We start from the raw sequence: 15,351 nt of genomic DNA, 5'->3' as shown, positions 1-15,351 counted from the left end.
GTGAACATTCATAGATATTTTCTCTTTCCACATGTGCTAATCTGGAATTTACTGGAGATGGAAAAAATCTACTATGACTTGAGCATTGAGGAATATAAATGGAAATTATTTTTATCATGGGTGAAACTACATGTGTAATTTAAGTTATGCTTGTTTATTTTATTCTAATTTTGGCAGGTTATTTAAGGACAGTGAAATTATTTAAATGATTCCACGTAAATCTGTGATAATTTTTTTCAATAGCTGATAGAAGTTTCTTCCAATCAAAAAAAAAGCTTCTATATTCCAGCTTATATAAACATTACCCTCCTTTCCTTCTTTCCCTCCCTTACTCCACAGAAACTAAAACCAAAATAAGAATATATGATTCCATGTTTATTAGGTACCTTTTTAATATAAGAAGCAGTGCTATTACTGTTTGATCAGGGAAACTACTCCGTTTCTGAAAAGCAAATATGAATTAGAATGTTAAGATGGCTCTTTAGTTTCCAAAGCTATTATCAGCTTCTATCTTCATCAGATTTTTCATGATGAACTACCCTTTAAAACTATAAAAATAGGTATTCTTCCTAATATCTACAATCTTAATTTTAATTGCTTCATATATTTCAAAATTGGTATTCTTAGGTCAAATACTCTTGTTAATATAAGTATTTGCAATTCATTGTATCTGAGATTAGCATAAGAATTGGTTACATTTTAGTAATTAGTCCCCTGTAAGTAATGAGTACAGTAAGCCTAACAACAGAAATTTAAAAGTTATTTTTCAAATATTTATATTTTTAGATGGACTCCTCCAAAATCTCCTCTCTCCTTGTGACATGTAGAATTGCTGCATATTATGAGAGCAGCTAAAGAAACCTAGCAGAAATTGGTAGGATTGAGAAGAGATTCTTTTGAGAGTGAAGCTGTCCAGAAGTTGACACTGACCTATTTGAGGTGCTTATAAACATACAGCATCCAGAATTATGAGTTAGAACAAGTCTTTAAAATATTCAAGGTATCATTTAATGTTTATTGAAAATAATTCAACATCACATATTTGTTCTTCAAGCTTTGATTTTGTGAAGGTGGACGCCAGAACGATAATACAATTTAGGAAAAAAACACTAGCTGGAACTCACTTTAGGTTTCTTTTTTCCTAAGACGGAGGATAGTCATTTCCTTCTCAGGTTTTGTGGCTTTGTATACCTAGGCATTCTTAGCTTAACTGACATCAGGGTATTTATAGATTTTGTTTCACAAGGAAGTACTAGTTCATTTTAAGTATGTTTCCCAAATTTCAATTCAAATGTCACACAACTGGGGGACATCAACAACTTATTTTTTTGGAGAGGGGTTGGTCAGTGTTAGCCACTTAATTGAATTATTCCTTGAATGCAAACTGAAGTTTTTGGACATCATCCTGATTTGCTTAAAAATTAGGGCATATCATGGGTTTCTGGGAATTGATTTCATTGTGAAGTTTTGCAGGAATTAATTGGATTGTGGGAAGTGTATATTATCCTCTTGAAAAGGTGTCCGTGTTTTCATACATTATTAGAAGATCCACAGAATGAACTGCTCCAGTGTTCCTATTTCCATGCTTTTAAAAAAATGTCACTTTAATTCTCACTTCTCTCTTAAACCTGTCTGGATTTTGTGAAGACAGTGAGTGGCCCCTGCTCATCTCCTTTCCCAACGTGCTGACCCTTTAGATACACTAGGAACTTGTTAACATCCACAGCCCAGCCTTCTCAGCAACTTTGACATGACTTGTGTCCACACCCAAGCTGTTGTTCAACTCAAGGATATGGCCTCTGTGAAAAGGAAAGTAAGCCCTTAGGTCAGGGTCGTCTGGTGGCCCTGGGACATCTTTTTAAAAACATGTAGAATTCACCTGTAAGCTTTCTAGCTCTTTTTTTTTGCCTCTAGGAGAAATCCTAGCTTTATCTCTGACCTCCATTCATTGGCTGCTTTATTAAGGTTACAGCATCCAGAATTATGAGTTAAAACAAGTATTTAAAATATTTAAGGTGTGATTTGATGTTTATAGAACATGATTCAAAATTAGTAGTTTGTTGTCTAAGCTTTGGTTTTGTGAAGGTGGAAACAGGGGCCATAATAAGAGTTTTAAAAAAAAAAAACTCGATGGAACTCACTTTAGGATTTTTTTTCTTTTTTTTGAGATGTAAGATAGTCATTTTTTTCCCCAGAGGTTTTGTGGCCTCTCTAATTTCAGCCACAAGCTTACGGACCTCACCTTTTCCAGTTCCCCTATCTACAATATTTGTCTTGATGACCATTTAGGACATCTTTTTAAGCATAATATGGTAGAGACAGAGCCTCGGAGTTGCTGAGTGCCGTGATTTCTGCCTCTGAACTCCCCGACCCCCACCCGTATCCTGCTTCTACCAGGGGACACGCTTGTCAGCCCCCTGTTGCAGTAATCCGCCTGCAGTCCTGGGATTCTTGGAGCAGTCTCCACCCATACCCCCAGGGGAGAACTGCGCTTCCACCGCCTCCTCCTGAGCATGCGCCCTACTGCTACTCTGCTCTTCTGCTAGTGCTGCTCCCGTAATTGGCTGAGGTGAAAACCAATGAACAGTGTGCAGTGTCTGAACTGTGGGAACTGACTTGGAGTCACCGGAGAGGCTGGTTTAAAAAGCTTCATTGATAACTTTCTATGGGGAGTCTCCCTGTGGGTAGTTAACCCCGCTGGTTCTCAGAGTTTACCTGTAGCAGGTGATAGCCGAGCACAGGTCCTGGCCAACTTCGTGTCGTGTCTTCAAGTCTCTACTGTGCATGCCCGTGTGCGGAGCCGTGGACAGCTGGAGAAAACGCGTGACGAGGTCCCTGGCTCGGCCGCGTGAGGGGGCTTCGAAGCGCCTCTGCTGCACTGAATCCCCCTCAGCCCTCCAGGGTACCTGATCTCCCTCCTTCTAGAACTCTCTACACACACACATTCCTCTTCTGCCTTGGTCACTTTCTCCCCTCTTTCCCCAGCTAGCCAACTTTTCCTTCTCTTTTAGGTCACAATGTTAATAGGCATTTCCTTGAGATAACTTTTCTTGGCAGTACACTGCTGGGTTAGGATCCCTTCAGTACACTCTTGTTGCCGTTCCCCATTCTGCAGCTTGGCACCTAGTACCTAATGGTGGGTTAACTAGTATTCTCCTCACTAGACCACGAGCTCCTGGAGGGCAGCCCGGTCTTGTTTGCTCTTGTATCCCTAGTGTGTAGGACAGCGCCTGGCCAGAGGTCATCAATGTGGAATGAACACAACGGTATTACCGAGCAATCAAGACGTGCCGCCCTCTGTGCTTTGGGTTTTCCACATATTTTCTTAGCGAGGCACAACAACTCTGTGAGTCATTAATTGTATAGAGGAGAAAAGTGAGGCTGCTGAAAGTAATTTGCCCAACATGATAGCTAGAAATCAGCAGAGCTGGTCCTTGATTCTCGAGCCACCTGCCCTTCATGACTAGATTCAACACAGGTGATGAGCGTATAAAGGGATGCTGGAGAAGGCATCCATTCAGAGCTCCGTGTGGGGACTGCAGCCTGGTGAATGACCTGTGAGGTTGGCCTTGGCTGGCCACAGTCAATGGAATTGCTTCCCCCCCCCCCCCGAGTCATATGGGAAAGATCAGCTCCAGGTGCCAAATTCCAATAACTAATAATTTTTTTTCTCTGAAAAATTTGACATTTATTGCAGCTCATTGGACTTTGGAGATCATGTGGTACAGAAGATCGAACTCTGTTTTTAGAATTAAGGATACTAAGCTTAGGATATTGTATTTTCCTCTCAAAGACAGTGTGGATGTGGGTAGGTTGAATGTAATTTTGGGGGGCCCCATCACTTCACTACACAATAGAGACACTGGACTGGTGTGAGGTCTAGAGGGAGTGTGTGTAAAGAAGGCATTTGAACTTGATGGCTGTTACCTGCTAATAGGATATTTTCTGTGGCAAATGATTTTCTTTTATGGAGCATCTGTTGGTGTTTATTTATTTATTTATTTATGGCTGCATTGGGTCATTGTTGCTGTGCGTGGGCTTTCTCTAGTTGCGGTGAGCAGGGGCTACTCTTCCTTGCCATGTACAGGCTTCTCATTGCGGTGGCTTCTCTTGTTGCAGAGCACGGGCTCTAGGCACGCGGGCTTCAGTAGTTGTGGCACGTGGGCTCAGTAGTTGTGGCTCGCGGGCTCTAGAGCACAGGCTCAGTAGTTGTGGCGCACAGGCTTTGTTACTTCGCGGCATGTGGGATCTTCCCGGACCACGGGTCGAACCCGTGTCCCCTGCATTGGCAGGCGGATTCTTAACCACTGTGCCACCAGGGAAGTCCCTCTATTGCTGTTTAATAAAAAGAGATGATCATATTCAGGGTGATTTCTGGGAAGCTCTCCAGATGATTAAGATTTCAGGAAGTTATGTCTTCCAACCGTATTTGACAAGGAAGCTTCTTTATTAAGTCTTATAGTTATGGAATCAGATGTAATTTACTGGATTAAATGGCCAAATTATTTCATTCACAAAAAGTATATAGATTCTTTTCTTTCTGCCTCCCCACCAATAGCATTATAAATAGTAAGATATTAATTTCCCATTTTATCTCTTAAGGTGCCTTAGTCATCATAGAGGAAAACACACAGTCTAATTTTAGTCACTTTGAAGATATGTGTACAGTAGCTGGAGCTAACAGGTGATAAAATGTGAGCAATGATAAAGCCTTCCTAAATGGGCCTTCCTGCCCTCGTTTAGTGACTGATGAACTCATTCATAAATTTGCTTTAACTTGGCTTTCAGGACTTGAGTGACTTTGCAGGTTATATTTTGGGGCGCCCTTTACTAACCTTCCCCTGACCCCGACCTTTTGTGATAGGAGCCAGAGCCACCTCTGTGAGCTGGCCTTGTGCCAGCACCCACCCCATTGTCAGGTAGTTGCCTTTTTTGTCTGTCTGTGTCCCTGACTTGACTGTAAGCTCTTGAATACCAGGAATTGTTTCTTATTCATTGCTTTGGGTCCTGGCACTTGGGGCACCTAGGGAGGCGTTTGACAAATATTTGTAGGTTCTTAAAACCAGTCAGTCTGCACAAATCCTAAAGCATGTTTTCAAATGTGTATATACACATTCTTTAAAGATAGAGGCCCTATATTCAGTACAGCATGGTGGTTAAAAGGACGGTTTTTGTCAGCAGTCTGGGGTTTTTATCCCCACTCTGCTGCTTCCCAGCTGTTTGAGGAATAAAGGAATCCACTTCCCAAGGGTGTTATGTAGATTCGTTTGCCCAGATAGATCTGTGCTTGCTGTGTGCAGGGTAGAGTGCTTTTATTTTTCAGAGACAAACTATAAACAAGTAAACACAGAAAAAAGGAGAATTTCAGACTGTGGTAAGGGTTAGGAGGGAAACGAACACAGTGAGCTGCTTGGGAGGGTGCTCGAGCGGGAGGGGGAGCCGGGGAAGGGGGGGCAGCTGGGGCCCTGAAGGGGGGTCCGCTGGGCGCCTTCCTGGGGAGGCCGTATGCCCACAGTTGAGCAAGTTGAGGGGGGTGATAATAATTTATTTCATTTAAAAATACAGATTTATGTGTCAACCCCAACCTCCCAATTTATCCCTCTTCTCCCCTTTCCCCCTGGTACCCATAAGTTTGTTTTCTACATCTGCGACTCTATTTTGTAAATAAGTTCATTTGTACCTTTTTTTAAGATTCCACATAGAAGCATATTCCACATATTCCACATATTTCCACATATAGTATTTGTCTTTCTCTATAGATAACTCATAAGGACCTGCTGTATAGCACGGGGAGCTCTATTCAGTATTCTGTAGTGACCTACATGGGAAAAGAATCTAAAAAAGAGTGGATATATGTATATGTATACCTGATTCACTTTGCTGTGCAGTAGAAATTAATGTTGTTAATGAACTATATTCCAATAAAAACTAAAGATACAGATTTACAGTTAACTAAGCAATTTCATGGAGAAGACAATGAAACACATGAACAAGGACAGCACAAATGGGAGGAGAAGGGGCAGGGGCCAGATCCGGAGAGTTGGGGCAAACAACCTTCAGGGCCAGGCCAGTCCCTCGACTTTGTAAAGACCTCACTTTTGTTTTTCAATTTTTAATAGAGATATGGGTTAGGGAGCTATTTCTTTTAAGAAAAACAGCAGTGCAGGCACCATGATAAATGGCAAGTGGGTAATACAGACACGGTGACGAGAATGGTTAAGTGGCTCCTGATCTCATTGTGGGAGACCCAGTGGGGGTTGGAGGGTAGCCCAGGGTCTCTTGACCCTGACTAAAGGGGGCATCTGGTCCTCAGTGCCAGCCAAGTGTTGCCATGTGGGAATGTGGGCTCCAGGTGCTAAATCTGCCACATTTTCCAGAGAAACAGAAATGTCTCTGTGAAATTCCCAGATTTAAAAATGTTGGCTTAGGGGGCCGGAGGAAGATGGCAGAAGAGTAAGACGCCGAGATCACCTTCCTCCCCACAGATACATCAGAAATACATCTACACGTGGAACTGCTCCTATAGAACACCTACTGAACACTGGCAGAAGACCTCAGACCTCCCAAAAGGCAAGAAACTCCCCCACGTACCTGGGTAGGGCAAAAGAAAAAGGAAAAATCAGAGGCAAAAGACTCCGGACGGGACCTGCACCAGTGGGAGGGAGCCGTGAGGGAGGAAAGGTTTCCACACACTAGAAGCCCCTTCGCGGGCAGAGACTGCGGGTGGCGGAGGGGGAAGCTTCGGAGCCGCGGAGGAGAGCGCTGCCACAGGGGTGCGGAGGGCAAAGCGGAGAGATTCCCGCACAGAGGATCGGTGCCGACCGGCACTCACCAGCCTGAGAGGCTGCTCACCCACCGGGGCGGGCAGGGGCTGGGCGCTGAGCCTCGGGCTTCGGTCGGATCGCAGGGAGAGGACTGGCGGCGCGAACACAGCCTGAAGGGTCTAGTGCGCCACGGCTAGCCGGGAGCGAGGCCAGGAAAACGTCTGGAGCTGCCAAGAGGCAAGAGACGTTTTCTTCCCTCTTTGTTTCCTGGTGCGCGAGGAGAGGGGGTTAAAAGCGCTGCTTAAAGGAGCTCCAGAGACGGGCGTGAGATGTGGCTAACAGCGTGGACCCGAGATGGGCATGAGACGCTAAGGCCACTGCTGCCGCCACCAAGAAGCCTGTGTGCGAGCACAGGTCACTCTCCACACTGCCCCTCCCGGGAGCCTGTGCAGCCCGCCACTGCCAGGGTCCCGGGATCCAGGGACAGCTTTCCTGGGAGAACACATGGTGAGCCTCAGGCTGGTGCAATGTCACGCCGGCCTTTGCCGCCTCAGGCTTGCCCCGCACTCCGTGCCCCTCCCTCCCCGCGGCCTGAGTGAGCCGGAGCCCCCGAATCAGCTGCTCCTTTAACCCCGTCCTGTCTGAGCGAAGAACAGACGCCCTTCAGCGACCTACATGCAGAGGCAGGGCCAAATCCAAAGCTGAGCCCCGGGAGCTGTACCAGCAAAGAAGAAAAAGGGAAATTTCTCCCAGCAGTTTCAGGAGCAGCGGATTAAATCTCCATAGTCAACTTGATGTACCGTGCATCTGTGGAATACCTGAATAGACAACGAATCATCCCAAATTGAGGAGGTGGATTTTGAGAACAAGATATATTTTTTCCCCTTTTCCTTGTTTTGTGAGTGTGTATGTGTATGCTTATGTGTGAGATTTTGTCTGTATAGCTTTGCTTTCACCATTTGTCCTAGGGTTCTGTCTGTCTGTTTTTCCTTTTTCTTTTTTTTTTTTTTTAAACTTCTAAAAAAAGTTTTTTTCTTGCTTTTTTTTTTTTTTTTTTTTTTAGCGGTACGCGGGCCTCCCACTGTTGTGGTTTATCCTGTTGCGGAGCACGGGCTCTGGACTCACAGGCTCAGCAGCCATGGCTCACAGGCCCAGCGGCTCCACGGCATGTGGGATCTTCCCGGACCGGGGCACGAACCCGTGTCCCCTGCATCGGCAGGCGGACTCTCAACCACTGCGCCACCAGGGAAGCCCAAAAGTTTTTTTCTTAATAGTTATTTTTTATTTTAATAACTTTATTTTTTATATCTTACTTTATTTTATTTTATTATCTTTCTTTCTTTCTTTCTACTTTTTCTCCCTTTTATTCTGAGCCGTGTGGATGAAAGGCTCTTGGTGCTCCAGCCAGGAGTCAGTGCTGTGCCTCTGAGGTGGGAGAGCCAACCTCAGGACACTGGTCCACAAGAGGCCTCCCAGCTCCACGTAATATCAAATGGCGAAACTCTCCCAGAGATCTCCATCTCAACACCAAGACCCAGCTTCACTCAACAACCAGCAAGCTACAGTGCTGGAAACCCTATGCCAAACAACCAGCAAGACAGGAACACAGCCCCATCCATTAGCAGAGAGGCTGCCTAAAATCATAATAAGGCCACAGACACCCCAAAACACACCACCAGACGTTGACCTGCCCACCAGAAAGACAAGATCCAGCCTCATCCACCAGAACACAGGCACTAGTTCCCTCCACCAGGAAGCCTACACAACCCACTGAACCAACCTTAGCCACTGGGGACAGACACCAAAAACAATGGGAACTATGAACCTGCAACCTGCAAAAAGGAGACCCCAAACACAGTAAGATAAGCAAAATGAGAAGACAGAAAAACACACAGCAGATGAAGGAGCAAGGTAAAAACCCATCAGACCTAACGAATGAAGAGGAAATAGGCAGTCTACCTGAAAAAGAATTCAGAATAATGATAGTTAAGAATATCCAAAGGGCTTCCCTAGTGGCGCAGTGGTTGGGAGTCTGCCTGCCGTTGCATGGGATACGGGTTCGTACCCCGGTCCGGGAGGATCCCACATGCCATGGAGCAGCTGGGCCTGTGAGCCATGGCTGCTGGGCCTGCGTGTCTGGAGCCTGTGCTCCGCAATGGGAGAGGCCACAGCGGTGAGAGGCCCGCATACCGCCAAAAAAAAAAAAAAAAAAAAGGTGATCCAAAATCTTGGAAATAGAATAGAGAAAATGCAAGAAACGTTTAACAAGGACCTAGAAGAACTAAAGAGGAAACAAGCAACGATGAAAAACACAATAAATGAAATTAAAAATACTCTAGATGGGATCAATAGCAGAGTAACTGAGGCAGAAGAACGGATAAGTGACCTGGAAGATAAAACAGTGGAAATAACTACTGCAGAGGAGAATAAAGAAAAAAGAATGAAAAGAACTGAGGACAGCCTCAGAGACCTCTGGGAGAACATTAAATACACCAACATTCGAATTATAGGGGTCCCAGAAGAAGAAGAGAAAAAGAAAGGGACTGAGAAAATATTTGAAGAGATTATAGTTGAAAACTTCCCTAATATGGGAAAGGAAAGAGTTAATCAAGTCCAGGAAGCACAGAGAGTCCCATACAGGATAAATCCAAGGAGAAACATGCCAAAACACATATTAAACAAACTATCAAAAATTAAATACAAAGAAAACATACTAAAAGCAGCAAAGGAAAAACAAATAACACACAAGGGAATCCCCATAAGGTTAGCAGCTGATCTTTCAGCAGAAACTCTGCAAGCCAGAAGGGAGTGGCAGGACATATTTAAAGTGATGAAGGAGAAGAACCTTCATCCAAGATTACTCTACCCAGCAAGGATCTCATTCAGATATGATGGAGAAACTAAAACCTTTACAGACAAGCAAAAGCTAAGAGAGTTCAATACCACCAAACCAGCTTTATAACAAATGCTAAAGGAACTTCTCTAGGCAAGAAACAGAAAATAAGGAAAAGACCTACAATAACAAACCCAAAACAATTAAGAAAATGGGAATAGGAACATACATATAATTACTTTAAATGTAAATGGATTAAATGCTCCCACCAAAAGACACAGACAGGCTGAATGGATAAAAAAACAAGACCCATATATATATGCTGTCTACAAGAGACCACTTCAGACCTAGGGACACATACAGACTGAAAGTGAGGGGATGGAAAAAGATATTCCTTGCAAATGGAAATCAGAAGAAAGCTGGAGTAGCAATTCTCATACCAGACAAAATAGACTTTAAAATAAAGACTATTACAAGAGACAAAGAAGGACACTACATAATGATCAAGGAGTCAATCCAAGAAGAAGATATAACAATTGTAAATATTTATGCACCCAACATAGGAGCACCTCAATACATAAGGCAAATGCTAACAGCCATAAAAGGGGAAATTGACAGTAACACATTCATAGTAGGGGACTTTAACACCCCACTTCACCAATGGACAGATCATCCAAAATGGAAATAAATAAGGAAACACAAGCTTTAAATGATACATTAAACAACATGGACTTAATTGATATTTATAGGACATTCCATCCCAAAACAACAGAATGCACATTTTTCTCAAGTGCTCATGGAACATTCTCCAGGATAGATCATATCTTGGATCACAAATCAAGCCTTGGTAAATTTAAGGAAATTGAAATTGTATCAAGTATCTTTTCCAACCACAATGCTATGAGACTAGATATCAATGACAGGAAGAGATCTGTAAAAAATACAAACACATGGAGGCTAAACAATACACTGCTTAATAACGAAGTGATCACTGAAGAAATGAAAGAGGAAATCAAAAAATACCTAGAAACAAATGACAATGGAGACACGACGACCCAAAACCTATGGGATACAGCAAAAGCAGTTCTAAGAGGGAAGTTTATAGCAATACAATCCTACCTTAAGAAACTGGAAACATCTCGAATAAACAACCTAACCTTGCACCTAAAGCAATTAGAGAAAGAAGAACAAAAAAACCCCAAAGTTAGCAGAAGGAAAGAAATCATAAAGACCAGATCAGAAATAAATGAAAAAGAAATTAAGGAAATGATAACAAAGATCAATAAAACTGCAAGCTGGTTCTTTGAGAAGATAAACAAAATTGATAAACCATTAGCCAGACTCATCAAGAAAAAAAGGGAGAAGACTCAAATCAATAGAATTAGAAATGAAAAAGGAGAAGTAACAACTTACACTGTAGAAATACAAAAGATCATGAGAGATTACTACAGGCAACTCTATACCAATAAAATTTACCACCTGGAAGAAATGGACAAATTCTTAGAAATGCGTAACCTGCCAAGACTGAATCAGGAAGAAATAGAAAATATGAACAGACCAATCACAAGCACTGAAATTGAAACTGTGATTCAAAATCTTCCAACAAACAAAAGCCCAGGACCAGATGGCTTCACAGGCGAATTCTGTGAAACATTTAGAGAAGAGCTAACACCTATCCTTCTCAAACTCTTCCAAAAGGTAGCAGAGTGAGGAACACTCCCAACCTCATTCTACCAGGCCACCTGTCACCCTGATACCAAAACCAGACAAAGATGTCACAAAGAAAGAAAACTACAGGCCAATATTACTGATGAACATAGATGCAAAAGTCCTCAACAAAATACTAGCAAATGGAATCCAACAGCACATTAAAAGGATCATACACCATGATCAAGTGGGGTTTATTCCAGGAATGCAAGGATTCTTCAGTATACACAAATCAATCAACGTGATACACCATATTAACAAATTGAAGGAGAAAAACCATATGATCATCTCAATAGATGCAGAGAAAGCACTCAACAAAATTCAAAACCCACTTATGATAAAAACCCTGCAGAAAGTAGGCATAGAGGGAACTTACCTCAACATAAAAAAGGCCATATATGACAAACCTATAGCCAGCATTGTTCTCAATGGTGAAAGACTGAAACCATTTCCACTAAGATCAGGAACAAGACAAGGTTGCCCACTCTCACCACTGTTATTCAACATAGTTTTGGAAGTTTTAGCCACAGCAATCAGAGAAGAAAAGGAAATTAAAGGATTCCAAATCAGAAAAGAAGAAGTAAAGCTGTCACTCTTTGCAGATGACATGAGACTATACATAGAGAATCCTAAAGATGCTACCAGAAAACTACTAGAGCTATTTAATGAATTTGGTAAAGTAGCAGGATACAAAATTAATGCACAGAAATCTCTTGCATTCCTATACACTAATGATGAAAAACCTGAAAGTGAAATTAAGAAAACACTCCCATTTACCATTGCAACAAAAAGAATAAAATACCGAGAAATAAACCTACCTAAGGAGTCAAAAGACCTGTATACAGAAAATTATAAGACACTAATGAAAGAAATTAAAGATGATACAAATAGATGGAGAGATATACCATGTTCTTGGATTGCAAGAATCAACATTGTGAAAATGACTCTACTGCCCAAAGCAATCTACAGATTCAATGCAATCCCTATCAAACTACCACTGGAATTTTTCACAGAACTAGAACAAAAATTTCACAATTTGTATGGAAACGCAAAAGACCCCAAATAGCCAATCAATCTTGAGAACGAAAAACGGAGCTGGAGGAATCAGGCTCCCTGACTTCAGACTATACTACAAAGCTACAGTCATCAAGACAGTATGGTACTGACACAAAAACAGAAATATACACCAATGGAACAGGGTAGAAAGCCCAGAGATAAACCCACACACATATGGTCACCTTATCTTTGATAAAGGAGGCAAGAATATACAGTGGAGAAAAGACAGCCTCTTCAATAATTGGTGCTGGGAAAACTGAACAGCTATATGAAAAGAATGAAATTAGAACACTCCCTAACACCATACACAAAAATAAACTCAAAATGGGTTAAAGACCTAAATGTAAGGCCAGACACTATAAAACTCTTAGAGGAAAACAGGCAGAACACTCTATGGTATAAATCACAGCAAGATCCTTTTTGACCCACCACCTAGAGAAATGTAAATAAAAACAAAAATAGACAAATGGTACCTAATGAAACTTAAAAGCTTTTGCACAGCAAAGGAAACTATAAACAAGACGAAAAGACAACCCTCAGAATGGGAGAAAATATTTGCCAATGAAACAGCTGATAAAGGATTAATCTCCAAAATTTACAAGCAGCCCATAGAGCTCAATATCAAAAAAACAAACAACCCAATCCAAAAATGGGCTGAAGACCTAAATAGACATTTCTCCAGAGAAGATATACAGATTGCCAACAAACACATGAAAGAATGCTCAACATCATTAATCATTAAATCAAAACTACAATGAGATATCATCTCACACCAGTCAGAATGGCCATCATCAAAAAATCTAGAAACAATAAATGCTGGAGAGGGTGTGGAGAAAAGGGAGCACTCTTGTACTACTGGTGGGAATGTAAATTGATACAGCCACTATGGAGAACAGTATGGAGGTTGCTTAAAAAACTAAAAATAGAACTACCATACGACCCAGCAATCCCACTACTGGGCATATACCCTGAGAAAACCATAATTGAAAAAGAGTCATGTACCAAAATGTTCATTGAAGCTCTGTATACAATAGCCAGGAGATGGAAGCATCCTAAGTGTCCGTCATCAGATGAATGGATAAAGAAGATGTGGCACATATATACAATGGAATATTACTCAGCCATAAAAAGAAACGAAATTGAGTTATTTGTAGTGAGGTGGATGGACTTAGAGTCTGTCATACAGAGTGAAGTAAGTCATAAAGAGAAAGACAAATACTGTATGCTAACACATATATATGGAATCTAAGAAAAAAAAATGTCATGAAGAACCTAGGGGTAAGATGGGAATAAAGACACAGACCTACTAGAGGATGGACTTGAGGATATGGGGAGGGGGAAGGGTAAGCTGTGACAAAGTGAGAGAGTGGCATGGACATATATACACTACGAAACGTAAAATAGATAGCTAGTGGGAAGCAGCCGCATAGCACAGGGAGATCAGCTCGGTGCTTTGTGACCACCTAGAGGGGTGGGATAGGGAGAGTGGGAGGGAGGGAGATGCAAGAGGGAAGAGATATGGGAACATATGTATATGTATAGCTGATTCACTTTGTTATAAAGCAGAAACTAACACATCATTGTAAAGCAATTATACTCCAATAAAGACGTTTAAAAAAATGTTGGCTTACATTAAAAAAAAAACTTATGGCAGATTGCATAAGAATGCATCTGTGGGCTGCCAGTCTGAAACATCTGCTGCAAGCCCTTTGCTGCTGTGATAAAAGGGATTAAGCGAAGTATGATGCATGTTAACATGTTAACCATTTAGCCTTGTGCCCAGAACGTAACCAATATGGAGGTACTTTTTATTAATTGTGCTGTTCATGAGTTTCATTGCCTTCACCATTAACTTGTTTAGTTACGTCTAAATCCATAAGTGGTAGTTGCTGTCATTTGCCTACTGATGTGTTCAGTTCTTTGCTTTTATTCATTTGTTGGGTGGATTTTATATTCATGGTATGAAAGTAGACATTAAACTAGACTAATTTAAGTGATAACAGTGGAGAAGAATGAAGGGTTAGCCTTTCTCGGTTACTCATTTTTCTCACATTTACTGTCGACTTCCTTTGCTCTGAAGACACCTGAATCACTTGTTCTAGGGCTTCAGCACGTTTGGGTCTCAAGTCCTTCTGGCCAGCGTTAGGTGCGTGTAACTGCAAAAGAACTGTGGCAGAAATGCCATTTTAGAGAGGCGAAAGGTGATGGGAAATGCAGCCTTATGATGTGATGTCCCGTTTAGAGGCTTTTCATCAGTTTTAATGAAACACAAATGTGTCCAAAGCAAGCTAATTTTTTTTCCCCAGAAAAAAAGAAAAAAGCTTCATTTAGTAAGGCCTAACCCACATCGTTTTGTATTACAAGGATCATGTTTGCTGTGCTGCAATCTGTTGGTGATTGCTTTATTCAGCACAAGCATCTCGGATGGTTTGGCAACAAGTTGGGTTAATTACTTGTTCATGTACTTTTTGGTCTTGTCTTTACGTTAAAATTCTGGAGCATCACAGAGAGGAACGCTGGGAGTAACAAAATATATGTGAATATTTCTAATAGATTAAAGGTTTATAAAAATGCATCTCTTTCCCCCAAGGTTTTTGGGTTTGTTTGGTTTTTTTGCATTGTTTTAAAAGGAGATCATTTTGTTGCATCAACATGAAGCTAAGGACTTGAAAATAATTTTTTTTTCTGGGAAAAAAATCTGTAAATACAAGTTCTTAATTGAATCAATAATTTTCTCTTAATTTTTGCTACAGATCATGGAGGAAACAAATACGCAGATTGCTTGGCCATCAAAACTGAAGATTGGCGCCAAATCCAAGAAAGGTAAATCCTGAGAGATGAAGAAGTTTTTGGTAACGGAGACTGCGGAATTCCTGCAGGTTTCCTGGGGAGAAAAATCAACCTTTATCCTTATCATATTTGTCCCCCAATATTTCTTAAATAGCAATATTTGGGGAGGATTATCATAATGAAAAATAATGTACAACTTTT

The 15,351-nt window shown here is 41.6% G+C and overlaps 1 protein-coding gene across 4 annotated transcripts in view; it reads left to right on the top strand.

Moving 5' to 3' along the window:
- BICC1 (BicC family RNA binding protein 1) overlaps positions 1 to 15,351 on the top strand; it is a 310,208-nt gene that overhangs the window by 170,718 nt on the left and 124,139 nt on the right. For all 4 annotated transcript variants that reach the window (XM_059055026.2, XM_067025611.1, XM_067025610.1 and 1 more), the window contains exon 3: positions 15,114 to 15,183. In XM_059055026.2, the coding sequence (XP_058911009.1) occupies positions 15,114 to 15,183 (70 nt within the window). The remainder of the gene's footprint in view (positions 1 to 15,113; positions 15,184 to 15,351) is intronic.

This window comes from Kogia breviceps, chromosome 2 (genome assembly GCF_026419965.1).
Source record: "Kogia breviceps isolate mKogBre1 chromosome 2, mKogBre1 haplotype 1, whole genome shotgun sequence".
In the NCBI taxonomy this organism is placed as follows: domain Eukaryota; kingdom Metazoa; phylum Chordata; class Mammalia; order Artiodactyla; family Physeteridae; genus Kogia; species Kogia breviceps.
This window is presented reverse-complemented; position numbering and strand designations above follow the sequence as displayed.